The sequence below is a fragment of the Lycium ferocissimum genome, chromosome 8 (genome assembly GCF_029784015.1).
Source record: "Lycium ferocissimum isolate CSIRO_LF1 chromosome 8, AGI_CSIRO_Lferr_CH_V1, whole genome shotgun sequence".
Taxonomy (NCBI): Eukaryota; Viridiplantae; Streptophyta; class Magnoliopsida; order Solanales; family Solanaceae; genus Lycium; species Lycium ferocissimum.
The window spans coordinates 65,960,079-65,977,936 of record NC_081349.1 but is presented as its reverse complement, the minus strand read 5'-3'; the positions used below and the strand labels follow the sequence as shown (position 1 = coordinate 65,977,936).

Below are 17,858 nucleotides of genomic sequence, written 5' to 3'. Positions count from 1 at the left end.
GATTATTGTATTACCCTGCTGTTATTTCTGAGTGTTGCAACTGCCTTCTTTTTCATCGTTCTTTGAGCCGAGGGTCTATGAGGAAACAGCCTCTCTACTTTCTCAAGTAGGGGTAAGGTCTGCGTACGCTCTACTCTCCCCAGACCCCACTTATGGGAATACATTGGGTTTGTTGTTGTTGAATTTTTGGTATATTTGGATGAGATATCGCCGAGGTTTGACACTGTTTTTTTTCTATTTTTCAGATTCAACTTTAATACTGCATTGACAAGGTGCTGCTAATATTTGTGGAAGTTAGGAGAAGGGGCTTTTTTCTGAAATTTTGTTGGGTTATTTGAAGGTAAAAAGTTGGTGATGAATCATTTGGTAGTTTTGGGGTGTGGGGTTGTCTCATTATAGTTATGGGTTGTGTTTATTCAAGAGCTTCTTGCATTGGGGAGATTTGTGCACCACGAAATGTAGATGTTAAAGAACCTGAAAATGTGAAAGCTGCTGAAATTCCTGTATTTTCACCTGCTTCATCAGATGGGGAAGATGGAGAAATTAGAGATCAAATAAATCAATTAAGTCTATCTAGGGACAATGAAATTGGTATAACCAGACTGTCAAGAGTCTCTGCGCAATTTTTACCACCGGATGGTTCGCGCGTTGTAAGAGTTCCATCAGGGAATTATGAACTACGATGTTCGTTTTTATCTCAAAGAGGGTACTATCCTGATGCCCTTGATAAAGCTAATCAAGATAGTTTTTGCATTCACACTCCATTTGGAACAAGTCCAGATGATCATTTCTTTGGTGTTTTTGATGGCCATGGAGAGTATGGAGCTCAATGCTCGCAGTTCATGAAAAAGAAACTTTGTGAAAATTTGCTTAGGAACAGTAAATTTCATTTAGATGCTGTCGAGGCATGTCATGCGGCATTCTTGATGACCAATACGCAGTTGCATGCTGATGCTATAGATGATAGCATGAGTGGAACAACTGCAATAACTATACTCGTACGAGGTACGACACTTTATGTTGCTAATAGCGGTGATTCAAGAGCTGTTATAGCCGAGAGACGGGGTAATGAAGTTGTGGCTGTTGACCTTTCAATCGACCAAACACCATTTAGGCCTGATGAGGTTGAGCGGGTTAAAATGTGTGGAGCAAGAGTTCTTACACTGGATCAGATTGAAGGATTGAAGAATCCAGATGTACAATGTTGGGACACTGAAGAAGGGGATGACGGTGATCCTCCAAGGTTGTGGGTACAAAATGGAATGTATCCTGGTACGGCTTTTACAAGAAGTATAGGTGATTCTGTTGCTGAGACAATTGGTGTTGTTGCAAATCCTGAAATTGTTGTTTTCGAGCTCACCTCAGATCATCCGTTCTTTGTGATCGCCAGTGATGGGGTATTTGAGTTTCTTTCCAGCCAAACTGTGGTGGACATGGTAATAAATTCTTCTTTCTCTGTCAACTTCCTATATCTTTAGATTCTATTTAATCAACAATTTAAAATTATTCTGTTATCTGGTACTGATAAATAAAGTGCTTCAGACTTTTGCTTGACATGTGTGATTATCTGGTCATGTCGTAATTGCTGTTCAGGATGTGCAGACTTACCAGTTTTTACACCCATAATATGGAAAGAAAACTGTGTTTTTCTCTTTGCGAAACTATCTTTTACTGTCTATCCACAAAATGCTAGCTCATCTAAACCTCTATACACATGAATTCCCCAACCTATTTTGGAATAATACAGGACAAAAGGAAATATCTGACGAAAGCAAATAGCTTACCATAAAGTACTCACATTTTCCTTGTAATGGAACACCTTTTCTTTTTGGGACATTTGAAATTTGATGAAATATATACGTTAATTCATAAATACACTTTGTGCACCTGACTCCACAAGTACTGCAATGATGTCTTTTACATCCACTACTATCATGTAAAAGTTAAATTAATCTCTTAGTTGTGTGCGCATTTCAACTCTACATAAGATCAGTGTTGGCGGAAAAAGATCAGTGTTGGGGGAAACCCAGTGTTTTGGACGGCGCGCGGCGACAAAAGGCGCCAAGGGCCTGCCTCGCCTTAAGGCGCGGCGCGCGGCGAGGCGCTCGCCTTTTTGAAGTGCGGCGCCAATAAATACCAAAAAATTAAAATATTTAATTGCATATGTAAATAATCAAAATCTCACTAGCAATAACATATTAGCAAATATTTCAATTCAAAAATTAAAGGTAGATAGTAGATACTAAAAGTCTAGAACTTGAATAAGTCAATGACTAATAATTCATGTGACAAGACAAGCAACACTAAAATTAAAGCAATAGTGCAATACTAAAAGTCTATTCAAATTCAAGATCTTCAAGATTTCCAAATTCTTGATATCCAAGATTCTCAACATTATATTGCTCCTCATCTTCTTCCTCCTCCTCAGCTCGGGCCCGGTCTCGGTGTCAATCTCGGTCTCGGACTCGAGTTTTCATCAATTAAGACCGAGACCGAAGTGAGCTTATAGCGATAGTAGCTACTCTTTTGCCCTTGTTACGTGACCTTGAACTTGAAGAACCGCCCCTAAGACCATAGATATTCTCCTCAACTCCACGCCCTAAAAACGACTACCCAATCAAGATCACATCCCTCGTATACTAGTTCCTCTTCTTCATTTTGGGGGCATCCAATTAACCATTCATTTGCTTCGTCAATATTATCCAACAGAATTGGATCAATGGTATCGCCAACATCATAACGACGCCTCAATGTTCTATTGTACTTAATGTACACTAGATTGTTGAGACGCGATAGTTCAAGCCTATTCCTCTTTTTGGTATGAATCTGCGCATAAGTTGTAGAAACTAATTAGTAGATACTAATAATAATGTATTTAGAAATTAGAATATAATAAATCTTCTTCTCACATGTTCAAACACGCTCCAATTTCTCTCGCATCCGGATGCGCTACAAGTTAAACTTAATACTCTTATGGCAAGTCGTTGCAAGTTTGGGGTATGATTACCAAATACCGACCACTATTCGGCTATAAAAAAAAATTAAAGGTTTAATAATTATAAATAAGTCAAATAACTTAAGTAAAGCTATAAAAATAACTAAATCAACCCACTTACAAGGGGATGTTTTGTCTCTGTTTCTTATACCGAGGCATACCAAAGTCCCCATTGCATGTTTATACATATGAAGCTCTTTGATGAGAGCATCTTGTGTTCCATTAGGGACCATCTTACCAACACATTCAAGGTAACCTTGCCACACTTCTGTTGATAAAGTCTTATTTTGATAATTAGTGTAAAACATTCCCGGGTTCAATATATGGCCTGCTGCATGCAAAGGTCTATGTAAGTTGGTCCGTCCACCGCCGATCAATGATTTCGAAAACTTTCTCATATTGCTTCCGATCACCATGAAAACCCTTTTCAATAGCTTCTTTGGCTCTATCCATTGCTTCGTAAATATAGCCCATTGATGGTTTTTTTCTCCATCCACCAAGCGAAGCGCTACTATCAAAGGAGAACCAACTTTAAGTGCCCTAACAACATCATTCCAAAAAGATGTAGAAGTAAGATGTCTGACAACTTCTTTTCCCAAAAGTTCCTTTGCAAATCTACTTTCTGTCCATTCGGTTGAGAAGATCATAGTTCTCAAGTTTTTCTTTTGCATGTAAAAAGATTGCAAAGTTAAGGCGTTGCAAATCTTGTCTTAGCTAAGTTTCACCAAATTTCTTTGTTTTGTATATCTTCTCATCATGTTCAACAACAATGGCCTCATTGCTATGTAAGAATGTATCTTAATGGCCTTGAAAAAACTGTAAAAGGAATATTTTAGTAGCTAAGTAAGCTAAGTAATAAGTAATAAGCAATAAGCATATAGTATAAGCTATAAAGAAAGTTAGAGCTATTTTTTTTCACCTGAAGCATACGGGTTTATTTTGAAGATGTCACCAAACATCAAATTGATACAATGTGCAGCACATGGAGTCCAATAAATGTGCGGGTACACACCCATTATCATGTCACCGGCTTTAACATTCTCGCTAGCATTATCGGTAACAACTTGTATAACTTTTTCCGGTCCAATTTGCTTAATAGTCTTCTCAAACAAGTTGAACATCTTGGTGGAATTTGTAGATTCATCACTAGCATCGACTGACCCAAGAAACACACTACCTAATGGAGAATTGACCAAAATATTGATGATCATTTTCCATTTCGTGCTGTCCACTTGTCCATCATAATTGAACACCCAAACTCTGTCCATTTCAATTTATGTTCCTCAATAATCTCATCTATCTTCTCCACCTCTTTTTTTAGATGAGTAACTCTAATTTCGTGATAGGTAGGAGGTTTCATTCCTGGGCCATATTGTCCTATGGCCTCAATGTATTTATCAAAACTTTTGTGATTTACACAATTAAAAGGAGCCCTGCATCATATACCCATACTGCAAAAGCACTTACAGCGCGATCTCTTAGCAACTTCTTGGATGCATCAGACGCTGCCGTGCTACTGCTTCCCTTCCCCTTTGATGTTTGCGGGTAATAAAGATTCATGGGACCTTTCACATTGGCAGTCCGTGCCGTGGATGATGCATTGGATGACATTTTTTGAGTTTTTGAGGGAGGAGGCATCATTTCATCATCTTCATCAGAGAGATTAGCCAAGGATGGTTGGTGCAACATTTGAGTTTTTAACAACTGTTTACTTTCAACATACTTTTTTACTTCTTCCCTAATTTCAGGCGGACAAATTCCACATTTTTTTTAAAAACCCTGCTCGCCTCGCCATTTCTGCTCGCCTCGCCTTGGCGCCATTAGCGCCTTTCTCGCCATTGGCGCGCCTTTTGAAGGTCTTCTCGCCATGGCCATGAAAGGCGCAGAAGCCTCGCCACGCCACGCCTCTCGCCAAAGGCGACAAGGCGCTCGCCTTTAACAACACTGGGGAAACCAACTGAGTCCTGTTGATTAGTTTAGGATGCTAGTGAAAAACAAAATTATAGAGCGCTTTTGAGACTATGCTGTGCATATTTTTAATAGATTTTCAGTCCAAAAGAATAAAAGCAGTGTGACTCATTTTCACTTTTGGGTAACATCCTCTTGAACTACTTTCCCGAGGATAGAGAAATTAAAATATAGCTCTGGAACATTCACGCTACTTACTGATCATTTCAGGCCTTATATTGTAATTTACATATCCAATTGAGACATAATTGATTGATTGATATTGTAATTTCTTGATTCAATTGAGACGTAATTGATTGATTGATATTGTAATTCCTTGATCCAATTGAGACGTAATTGATTGATCGATTGATATTCAATATCTTGTTGGTGCAAACAAATGATACATGTCAAATTGATGTGATTTTTTGAGTTGGTAAGAACCAATTTACCACGATTAAGTTCTTCAAGCAAACATAAGATGAGATTCTAAACAAACAAATAACTACTTGTTCAAAAAAGCAAAGAATGACTCCAAAACAAGTGGAAACAAGTTCTGATTGTTAAATATTAAGATGGATGAAATTGTACAAGAGAGAGGCATTTTTGAGAAAGGTAAAAGATAGATTGGAAACCAGCAACCACCACAACTTGGCCTAAAGGATGAACCACCAACCAAGATGATGAAGATTTGCAAATATCCACTACTCGAAGGTAGGCCAAGATAGGTAGTAGGAAGAGACCCAATCTTGCAATTCAACAATGACCAAAGGAGGCCCTAGTCTTGAAAATATGGAGTTGGAGGAAAAGCTAAACTTAGACAGAAAAAGATGATGTAATTAGTGTTGCTATCTGCTAAAGGCTCATTAACATTGTTGTCAAGTCTCGCCCAAGGCACGCTTAAGCCCATAGTTTATATGCAAAATACGTTATTAAGCGGCTGTTCAGTGTAGGCACCAAGGCACTATGGCGAGCACCTAATCGTTCATGGACTTTGTCTTGAACATAGTGGAACTAAACTATAAATCTTTCACTTAATTGTAGTTTTTTCATTCTTTTGTCTATATTATTGGCTTATTGCTTGTTTTGGGGTTTATAGTTATTATTTTCTTGAACTGCATATATATTCTTTATCATTCCCTTCAATTGCGACTTTCTACATTGAAGTTCACGGTTTATTTGTGCTTTGTGCTTAAAGCTCCAGTAGACTTCAACGCTTTTTTTCCTGCTTTTCATCTTGGATTACATTGGTACATTGGTTCATTGGTGCACCACTCATCACCACAATCTCTATCTTGAAGAGACATCAATATTCAATAAATATAGCTCGCTAATTGATGTGTGAAATGTTCATAAATTGTTAAATAGACATGTTAGTTGATTCGGACTAGAGAATTATGCAATATAAGAATCTAGTCATTAAATTGGAACTAAAAGCTGCCCCAAGGTTTTGGTTTAAGTTAAATATACAATGTTGTGTGTGTGGGACACACATCACTAGGTTAAATTCTTCTGGTGAACCTAGACTAACATACAATGGAGAAGGATAGAGGAGGGCCTATTATCCACCGAGTTTTGAAACTGTAAATAATGGATTTCTCGATTATTAAAAAAAATCGAATTAGAAGCTGCATCTTTTCATCTGAATAAAACATACAAGGTATTTAAACTTAATGTCACAATTTTAATGTTATCGTAGTTTTACAATTCTTTGTCCCTATAATTGCTGTTTGTTTATACTTATTTTCTCTTGCATTACTTTATATTTCTTCACTAAAGCTCGCGTTTTAGTTTTGCACTTACAACGGCAGCAAAGCTGCTACTTTTCTAGACATTTCGCCTTTGACAACACTAGATATAATGTGATCATAAGCAATGAGGTCATTTTTAGTAGGAATAGCATTTATTAGAGGAAAATTTCTGGTAAAGCAGGAGAAGCTAGGCATTACCTTAATCTGTGCAAAAGTCTGCAGAACAGGAATTGGTTACTTAATTATGTAGATATTGCTATGTATTTCTTTACTTTCTTTTTGGAGTAACATGGAAAACGTCATTAGCGTGATGAAGTAGAAGGCGCAGTTGATTTTATTAGCTCTCTTCGCAATCTGTGAGAGCTACTTTTGATGTGCTCAGTGGTCTATATTAGCATACTCTTGCTGCTGATACATATATATAAAACTTCACCTTAACAAAAAGGAATGTTGTAGATATTAGTATTATACATATGTGGGGATACTACAGCTGCGCTGTTGCTAAAGGAAAGATATAGATTTAACTTAAAAGTGGTCCAGAAGCAGTTGTTTGTGCCATCGAACTAACAAAGATTTAATAATGCTTTAAACCAAAAAACTGCCAAGGTAATTTTCTTAAGAGAGATCTTTTGGATCCCAGAGGCTTTATTCAGCCTTTGAGGCCCTGTTTTATTTTTATAAGCGCGTATGGGCTAACTCGCACGCACCTCGACCATACTTGGTAACTCTATCCACCAAGCTGAGATTTGTACTTGAGACCTCATGGTTCCCTACCCACTTCATTGACCACAAGGTCATACCAGTGGATGCACATCCTATGTCTATACTTTCTAATACCAAACCAATTCTTGGTACATTAGAGGTTCTATCTTGATTAACTTAGTTATTAATGACTAATGGGTCTTTGTGGTCCTCAATTGAGGTGTCAATTTTTGCTTCAACTTGCAAGTGATCTCGCTAATCTCATCTGAACCTTGAAGATGCCAATTCATGTGAAGACAGGAGTTTCTTCCTAAGAGAAAATAAGCATGTGTCCAATTCACTTGTTTTATTGATTGAGAGTATATGGGCTCCTAGCTATTTAATGTCATACTACCTGCAATATGATGCAATTTTATAACCTTTTCTCCTCAACTGACAATTTTATGCGTAAAAACAACCCTGTAAATGATTGTGAATCCACATTTGGCATTGTAGAATCCTTGTAAGTATTTGTCTAGGGGGATCTCTTCTTTTGTCAATCTGGGGATGCATTTTGCTCTAGCAGTACAATCTTTGTACTGTTGTCTATACAATCTGTTACCAGTTGACAAAGCTGACAATTTTAGTTAAACACTTGTAGGCTTATTAATCATCATTTTTTGATATTGTTCTTCTGTTAAAGTTTCTGGGCATAGTAGTTCATGATGTTGTTTTTTTGGGGTTTTAACTTAAATTCTTTATGTCAGTGAATTTTCATGGGTGTGTAACACCAGTTTGCTCTCATGTATGTTTTCTCTGTCTCTAATATTTGCGTGTTTTCTACTCAACAAGTCAGATCAGTTGGGATGGGAATGCCAACATTCTGCAAGCATGGTGTCTACTCTGTTTATTTTCACGTTTTGCCTGTTAATAATCCAAATTCTCTTAATGACCTTGTAGGCTGCAAAGTATAAGGATCCACGTGATGCCTGTGCTGCAGTTGTTGCTGAGTCATACCGTCTTTGGCTACAGTATGAAACTCGCACAGATGATATTACCGTGATAGTTGTACAAGTAAATGGATTGACTAATGTAAGATGTTTTCTTGGCTTTGATGTTCTCTGTTTCGGAATTATTTTATACTCCTGTAATTTAATTGTTCACTTGTTACATTTATTTTATTGTCAGGTTGCGGTTGGTCAATCAACAAGTTCCGATGTATTTCTACGACCACCATTGCCTCAGGTTGTAGAATTATCAGGATCAGAATCTCCATCAGTTATGAACTGGAACTCTAGGATTCAACGTGCCAGGCAAGATATATCACGGGCACGACTGCGTGCTATTGAGAGTTCCTTAGAGAATGGGCAGATATGGGTCCCCCCATCTCCAGCCCATAGAAAGACATGGGAAGAAGAAGTAACCTTCTTTCTTCATCTATTTCCATTTGATAATCTGTTCTGGAAAAGAAAGAATGTTATAACCCACTTCCTCAATTGTTATCTGCTTAATGGTTGAAAAGAAAATTCATTATCTCTGCTTCACAGGCACAGATTGAACGGGTTTTGCATGATCATTTTCTTTTTAGAAAGCTTACAGATTCTCAGGCTCAAGTTTTGTTGGATTGTATGCAAAGAGTTGAGGTTGAAGCTGGAGACACTGTAGTCAAACAGGTAAATCTTTGTGACAGAGTGTTGATCCAGCATTATAATATTGTTAAAGAAGCTCCAAGATCAAGTGCATAATTTTTTTATAAGTTGTCCTGTATTATTTGTCTTAGAGGATCACAAGTATTTCTGTATTTGTATTTCATGATGTTACATTTTCAAAAAAAAAATTATTTGTATTTCATGTTTGAGGAAGAAACACGTGATATAGACTTAAAATTGCTTGTGCACTAAATTCTTACATTCTGAGAATTCTCAGTAGTACCAGATGATCAATGAATTGCAGGGTGGAGAATGTGACTCTTTCTATGTCGTTGGAAGTGGGGAATTTGAGGTCTTAGCAATACAGGTGGGAGTTGGTTTTTTGCTTGATTTTGTTTAAATGTCATCGAACTAATTGTGTGTGGTTCACCATAGTCTCTGGCCAAATCTGAAAATTATCAGATTCATCATTTTGTCCCAATTAATTTAAGTCAGATCTAATTTGAAGTCTTCAACTTTGAATTACAAATGCCAGGATGAGAAAAACGGAGAAGTTCCTAGGGTTTTTCAGCACTACACGGCTGATAAGCTGTCATCCTTTGGGGAGCTGGCTCTGATGTAAGATATCTGTTCTTTCCATTGGAATTCCTTACAATTCAAATATGAATTCTTTATTTGAGGGGAAAGTGAAATACCGAGCTAGTGCTTCTATTTGCAGAACAGTTATCTATTCCCTCTAGTTTTTTTGCTCCAAGATAAAGCTTTATGCTACTGAAACAATAATGTGGTACCTTGAAAGCTATGTTATGCTGGAGCTTTGCACCGATATACTAGTTTTCTTAGTTCCTTTTGTATCCTCTCTCACAATCTGAAGCAGCAATGGTAATATGTCCCTTCTCTTCTTCAAATGAGGTGTTGTGTCCTATCACCTGAATTACCTATTTGGTGGTTATATCTTTTCTGTGTGGCTCGTAAATATTGCAACACCATAGTACTGGTTTATTAGTTACAGTTAATTAATCTCTCTGCCCTTTGGATCATCTGTAGAATTATTTTGGTGCTATCTATGTTTTGCGTTTAATTCAGTTTTATCACAGGTACAATAAACCACTCCAAGCTTCTGTTCGTGCTGTCACCAGTGGAATTTTGTGGGAACTAAAAAGAGAAGATTTTAGAGGAATTCTTATGTCAGAGTTTTCTAATTTGTCTTCGTTGAAGCTTCTGCGGTCTATAGATCTTCTGTCAAGATTGACAATTTTACAACTAAGTCATATTGCAGATTTGGTTTCAGAAGTTCCCTTTTCTGATGGACAGACAATTGTAAATGAGGTACCAATTTCAAATTTCTTCCCTTCCCCGCTTACACTTTGTTCCATTTAAAATGATAATTATTCTTTATGACAACGGCCTTGTGCTTGCAACTTTCTCTGACACATTCTTTGGATTTATTCGCAGAAACAGGAACCTTTGGGCCTATACATTATCCAGAAAGGGGTTGTAAAAATTACATTTGACATGGATTTAGTAAAATTTGAAAATGCATCAAGTCTCATGTGTGAAAACCTAAAGCAGGATGATATACAGAACAAAAAAGGCGTAACAGTTGAAAAGAGTGAAGGGAGCTACTTTGGGGAATGGACACTTCTCGGGGAACACATTGCCTCTTTGAGTGTCATAGCTGTGGGTGATGTGGTATGCGCTATCTTAACTAAGGAGAAGTTTGATTCAGTTGTGGGTCCTTTGGCAAAGCTCTCACAGGATGATCTCAAGTATGTCAAAAACCTAGCAAAAAAGAAGTTAGCGAAGCAAAAGAAAAAAGACGTCTATGTTCTTTGTTTTACATTTGGGGTCTGATAGATGTATGATGTAAAGTGATTGCAGTCTTTACTTTTTCTTCATATCCATGATTAAAAAAAATTCTGCTAACATTTATATAGGGCAAAGGGCCATCAAACAATTTTCTCTTCAGAATCCATCCAAAGCCTTGACACTTCGATGCTTGCAAGTTTGCAGCTTTCTGAATTGGTGAGGGGTTCTTTGTAATTCTTCCTAATGTATTTCAGAAACCTGTTGTTGGACAGATGTTTGAATATATTAGCTATTTGTCCAGGAGTGGCAGATTTGTTTATATTCAACAGACTGCAGTGAGATTGGCCTAGTGCGTCTGAGAGACTCAGGTTGTTTTTCTGCACTTCATGTGTTGTTTTTTTATGGCCTCATTAGTACTCTTTGTTTTTAATGCTGATATATGCAGAAAGCAGTCCTTTGTGGGCCTTCTCTCTCTTGGTTTTACTTTGTGTCTGACCAGTAATACCTATTAGAAACAGTTTGGACGTACTAGATTCTTGATGATTGTGTTCAGTAAAGGAATGAACAATTTTGTTGTCTTTCTACAGATAAACTGCTTAGCTTAAAGAGGTTTTCAAAGCAGAAAATTAAAAAGCTTGGGAAAGAAGTACAAGTATTGAAAGAGAAGAATCTATTGACGCAAATGAATACAGTAGCTTCAATACCTCGAGTTTTGTGTACTTGTGCTGATGAAACTCATGCCGGCATACTTCTGGACACATGCCTGGCTTGCTCTGTGGTAGCAATACTTCACAACCCCCTTGATGAGGAGTCAGCACGTTTCTGTGCTGCATCAGTTGTCATTGCTCTGGAAGACTTGCACAATGTAAGTTGACTCCTTGTCCTAGTTATTATAAGCACATGGTAATTTCAAAATTTAACTCTTTTCTTTTGCCTTTGATTAGCAGAATGGTATACTCTATAGGGGTGTTTCTCCTGACGTACTAATGTTAGACAAGACCGGCCATATTCAGGTAAATATTTCTGTTGCTCTTGTAGTGTATTACCTTTAGAGTTCTTCTTATGTGGACCTCTATAAATGACAAGGTTCTATTACGATCAAGGCTTGTATGGTTTTCCGTATATGAAAATTGATACCAATCTAGATCTCCACATTATTGAAGGGGAGCCTTTCCGTGTACCTATAGGTCACGGGTTCGGTCCGTGGAATCAACCACTGATTCGAGCATTTCCGTGTACCTATAGGTCAGGGGTTCGAGCCGTGGGATCAACCTTTGATGCTTGCATCAGGGTAGGCTGCCTCCATTACACCTCCTTGCGGTGCGGTCCTTCCCGGACCCTGCGTGAACATGGGATGCTTCATGCACCGGGTTGTCCTTTTTAAATCTCTGTATTATTAATCTGGCGTTTGGTTTCCAATATAAAACTTTGCATTACGAATATAATGTTTGCTTTTCCTGTATAAATTACGTATTACTAATACTTGCACAACATACAGAGAATTTTGTCTTGTTTTATTAGGGATTTAATATTGAGCAAGAAATATTTGAAATTATCAATACTAAGGATAAAGATAAATCTTGACTTTGGTGCTACAATCTTTGCACGAGAATCCACGTATTTTTTTCATTGCAAAACAATGTATTACTCATCGCTAATGATCCATGCGTTGTTATTCGATGTTGTACCGCATAACTTCGACATATAATACCTGCCTAACTAGTTCATGAAACAAAGGGTGCAAAATCCAAATGGTCCCTAGTGTATAGTAATAGATTTATTTTGGTCTTTGATTTATACTTGTGAATATAATGTCCTATATATATATATATATATATATATATATATATATATATATATATATATATATATATATATATATATATAAAGTGGACAATCCAAGTCAGTTTAAAACCCTGCAATTAACAGGAAAAAGCAAGTGGGTAACGGATCTAAAGTAAAAAAACAAAATAAATAAAAGAAACCAAGTCTTCTTCTACAACAATGGTTGTTGCCTGGGAAATACTTGTGTTTGACAGCTAACAATGGGTTATGCCAATGGATACATAAAGGATCCAATGGAGGAAGAACAATGACATACTGGCGTATTTAGTTAAGCTACGGTTGTGCTAGAATAGTGAGGAGCATCTAAAGAAAAAGTATGAGCTGGTGAGATTAGTGATTTGCAGCTAAGAAATAATAACAATGAGAGCCCCAATAGGACCTCTTACTAGCCCACCCCCATAGCCGGTCCATTCTGTAGCTGTAATACCTCTGCTTGTCTCTTGAACTCCCTTTTGGAACCATATACGAGGGAATCTTATGGAATACGTGCAGAGTAGGGCTGTTAGGTGGGATAGGATGGGATGGGACAGGACAGGTAAGGGGGAATCGGGACGGGACATGATAGGGGAAAAAGGGGGGATTAGGTATGATGGGCCGGGGCGGGAGGGGTTGGGGGGACTAGGAAGAGGTACCACAGCGGCCCACATCCTGGTGCATGGTGGGCCGGGTTATATTGGGACGTGATGGGACGGGTCGGGTCGGGAAGGGAAGGGGGATCTGGGGGAATTTTTTTCTTAAAAAAATTGTGTATAAACACTTGAATATTTGAACAAGAGTGAAAAATAATTCCAAAGCTAAATTTTATTTAATAAATATTTGAACTTTTTAATTTTTAATACAATTTCTAATTTACAACATTGTTTTCTAAGTTCAAAAGTTGCAAATTACATAGTAAATTTGCATTAAAAATAAAATTACATAACTTTAAAGACTCTTTCCAATTGTGCTATGATTTCTTGAGACTTCTTCCGTTGAAATTGGAATATTTTTTGTCAAATTCGTCGCATTCGCCGTTGCCACCTGTTGATAGGATCTTATTATTTGTGTTGTCTTCATCATTAACCTTTAGGTGGCCAAAGTTTCTTCTTTCCACTTCGATCCAATCTCTAAATAAGACTGCAATCTTTAAGTTGTACCCTGCAAACGAGTGTGTGCTCTTCGAGATGGAAGGAGTGTACCAAATGCCTGCGTATAATTGAGGTTGATAGTTGATACTTGCTCAATCCCCAAGCTAGTTGCCAAATTCACTCCCAATTTCCAAATAATTGGTGGCAAATAAAATATTTCAATACTCAATAGCAATTTTAGAGAGAGAGAAGAGAGACAGTAGGAAGATTTGTGAAAAATGAGGGGTATTTATAGTTGAGAATTAAGGCCAACGTGTAATTTTTTAAACTTAGGGGTATTCTGGTTGTTTTGGGGGGGGGGGGGGGGGGGGGGGGTGTTGTTTCATCCGTTTCCGATGCCTATTTCTGCAAAATGGCTGTTGGAGAAACGGCTATTTTGGCCAGATTTAAAAAAAAAAAAAAATCTTTTATACAGGACCGGAATTCAAACGGGCTAACCGGGACCGGTCCAGGACCGCGACAGCCCGGCCCCCTTGATCCTCCTCGAACTTATTACACTGCCAGTCAAGAAACAATATCACCAAACAGTTTGCAGGCGAGAAAAGTGTACAGGCTCGTTCTATATACCGGGAAAGAGAAACACTATGTTTAGTTTAGTTTTGTAACCTACTGAAGAAATTTACTTTAGTGATAAACCAGATAAACTTCACTCAGGTTCTATGAAGCTAAGGTCCTTTTGCTTGTCCCACTTTTTGGTTGAGTCAGGCCAATTGGAGAAGAAGACTGGTTTGTTTGCTTATTTTATTTTTACTGTTGCTCAGTTAAATGCTTGCACTTCTCCATTAGAGATTTTCCGTCAGTTTTAGAGGCTTTCTATCAGTTTTACATACTTAGCCACTTAGGGGACGATTTATATTTAGTGATATGTATTAAGGACCAAGATAAACCTACCACTGTACTTTAGGGACCATTTGGATTTTTTCTCTAAGAACGAACCTGAAGAGTATGTCGCTGGATAATTACTTATTTCAATAATGATATTCCTCTATTGATTTTCTGTAGCTAGCGGAATTCAGATTTGCTAAGAAGATTTCTTCTGAGTTGGATGAGAGGACATTTACTATATGCGGGATGGCGGATTCTCTAGCTCCAGAAATAGTCCAAGGAAAAGGCCATGGCTTTGCTGCTGACTGGTAAAATGCTACTCATATCGGCTAAAAAAATTTCAAATACCACATATGACTATGGAATAAGTTAATCCGGTAATTAAAGATTGCAATTATGGAGATGAAGAATTGGTTATCTTGGATCTATTCCGAGGAAACCTAGTTTAACAAAGGAGAAGTGCAATGGAGGGCAATTTGTTCAAAGTTTTAAAATTGCCCTAATTATGCAAATGCTTTAGAGAACTTTAACAAAGATGCATGTGATATTCTGCCTATTGTGATGTCTAAAATAAAGTTGGTTATCCAAGTGATTCGGTGACTATTATAATGTGACGCAAGCATCACTAATGAGCATCAGCAGCCATATAGCCCTCTTACCCTTGGAATATCTTGAAGTTTGAAATAATTATTATAGGTTAATGATGCATAAATTACTGCAACATGAGATACTTAGTCTGATTGATTAACGTTAAAAGATGTGTATGGTTATCATGCTTTGGCAATTATTTTAAGAGGATGGCGATCATCCGGAAGTTGTGAATCTTGAAATGAATAAGTGTCCGTCTCTTCTGACTGTAAGATTACAAATGTGAATCTATCATTTTGTTTTAACGTAATGAGTGGTTCTGTGTCCATGTGTATATATTTTGTGATACATCAAGGGGGCAAATAATATTTTACCCATGACCTCATGGTCATGAGGTATGAGTTTAGCTTTACAGTCACCGAGCTGTACCCTGAAGACATGCACAATGGGATCATCATTGCCTCTTGAATTGTTCTCAATCTAATGAATATTACTCGTTCACGAGAGAGATTATTCACTCAAGTTAGAGCAGTTTTTGGAAGGCAAACTTGCAGCCAGTCCTGTCTGGTCTTCTCTTGTTTTTTTTTTTGGGTTTGGGATGAGGAGATAATGAAGTTAGGTAGATTGCTCTTTCATGGTGAAAATCATTTAGAAAAAAATCCAAAAGCTTCAAAATGATGAAGGTGTATAAACATACAGAAGTAATGTAACTTAATTTTTAAAACCCTTGAAGGAACAAATTCTCAGGTTGGTCAGTTGGTGAAGGGAGAAGCCGCTGCAAATTGAGTAAACTGGAAGACAATGATGAGTGACTTGTAAGGCACCTACTCGAGTTCTCCTACTTCCCCTCTGTGTCTTTCTCCTTGAAGAGTGAAATCAAATTTCCTAGTGCTCCCCTCCCCCCACCCCCCCACCCCACAAACACCAAACCCCTCCTCTAGTAAAAAGAGAACTTCTAACCACTTGCATTGACTATCACGTCTTTGAGTTGTTTCACTGAACACACTTCTTTTCTCATCAAGCAACTTTGTATAGGTATCATGTTTCTTCGAGTCTTCAGCTACATATAGTTTTCTCAGAATGTCGTGAGTGCTTCTGTTGTGGCAAAAGCTTTTTCTCCAATTTGTGGTCTTGACTGACATTTCCTGGTTGAGATCGGCAGGTGGGCGTTGGGGACATTGATCTACTTCATGCTACAAGGTGAAATGCCATTTGGATCATGGAGAGAGAGTGAGCTTACATTTGCAAGGATTGCTAAAGGACAGTTGACACTTCCACATACGTTCAGCCAAGAAGCTGTTGATCTCATTACCAAGGTATCACCAAGTCTAAGGAGTTGATTGCTTAATACATAGAGGATTGGAATTGGAAAAATGGCTGATACTATATTTGACTTAGAAATGCATTACTTTCTTATCCATTCTTTCTATTAGTTCTTTATCTTTCTATTATACAAATTCTCCAATTTCTTGGTATCTTTCCGTGTATCTTGACATAAATTTGGTGCCAGTTACTTCAAGTTGATGAAAAGCTGAGACTCGGAAGCCAAGGTGCTGACTCTCTCAAAAGTCATCCCTGGTTCTTTGGTGTTGATTGGAAAGCAGTAGCAGATCATCGAAGTCCTGTTCCTGCAGAGATTCTCTCTCGTATAAGCCAACGCTTGGAAAACCATGGTGATGAGAACATAGCTTCCCTACAATCCCCTATTCGTGACTTGGAGGAGCTTAACACTCCAGAGTGGCTTCAAGACTGGTAGCACGTTATTATCCAGGATGCTGCTACCAGCAAAATCGACCAGCTTATTGTTTCAAAACTGTCCGTATTGGAGACTCAGTTCAAATGAACTGAGTGAGGTGGTGCGTCTAGATCATGCTCTCTTGTTCATCAACCATGTGGCCCTCCTAGAGAGAAAATGTCTTGCTGCTTTTCTTGGACATTCATTTGCTTATGCTAGAGGTATTATATGGTTCATACGTTTGTTCTTTTTGAAAATTTACCACGACTTTGTAAATACTTATTATGTAAATCAAACAGAGACCTTTTCTTTTTATCGCATCCTAACCAGTCTTCCCATCCTGCCCCCCACCAAAAAAGAAATGGATGTATCTCTTAGAAGTGTCTGTGGTTGAGAGAAGCTATGTTGCACCAGTTTATCAGATTTTAGGTCTTATATTTGGACAAAAAGAATTTGTTCTGTAAAGAATTCTCCAAATTGGAGCTATGTCGCTTTGTTTTGAACCTATTATTCTAGTTATTTGAGGTTTTCTTCCCCTGTTCCTTGTATTGAGTAGTGTAGATTTCAGTCTTAGGCCACCAAAAGCATGATATGGGCAATCGACTGATATCACTTTGATATACTGATTGCATTTTCGTTGGATGAGAAACCCAACTACAAATTGATTGATGGGTATACTCTTTAGCTCAGCTAACTTTTGTTATATGACTAGAAGCTATTGTAATTGAAATGAGCTATTGTTTGCAGAATCAGCATGATGCAAATGTAGTTGAAGTAGTTGGACTCTTGCTGTAACCCCACTTCTGTTGCTAAGCTAGATTGTGGGGAAAAGGAATTACTGAAGCTCACCAAACTACTACTAACCTGGTTTGGGTTGCCTAGTTTTCACTAGACAAATTGAGTCGA

The 17,858-nt window shown here is 37.7% G+C and overlaps 1 protein-coding gene across 2 annotated transcripts; it reads left to right on the top strand.

Annotated features, from left to right (window-relative positions):
* Positions 1–401: 401 nt before the first annotated feature.
* Positions 402–17,493, top strand: LOC132068836 (protein phosphatase 2C and cyclic nucleotide-binding/kinase domain-containing protein). 2 transcript variants are annotated; one of them, XM_059462575.1, is made up of 15 exons: positions 402–1,436; positions 8,335–8,466; positions 8,563–8,793; positions 8,922–9,047; positions 9,328–9,390; positions 9,559–9,641; positions 10,121–10,352; positions 10,479–10,792; positions 10,961–11,048; positions 11,134–11,200; positions 11,420–11,697; positions 11,780–11,845; positions 14,807–14,937; positions 16,380–16,533; positions 16,728–17,493. In XM_059462575.1, exons 1-15 carry the CDS (start codon positions 402–404, stop codon positions 16,971–16,973), a joined length of 3,246 nt encoding a protein of 1,081 aa, XP_059318558.1. In that variant the 3' UTR covers positions 16,974–17,493. The 2 variants fall into 2 exon arrangements, with proteins under 2 accessions (XP_059318558.1, XP_059318557.1); XM_059462574.1 differs by having other exon boundaries at positions 11,777–11,845.
* Positions 17,494–17,858: the final 365 nt, after the last annotated feature.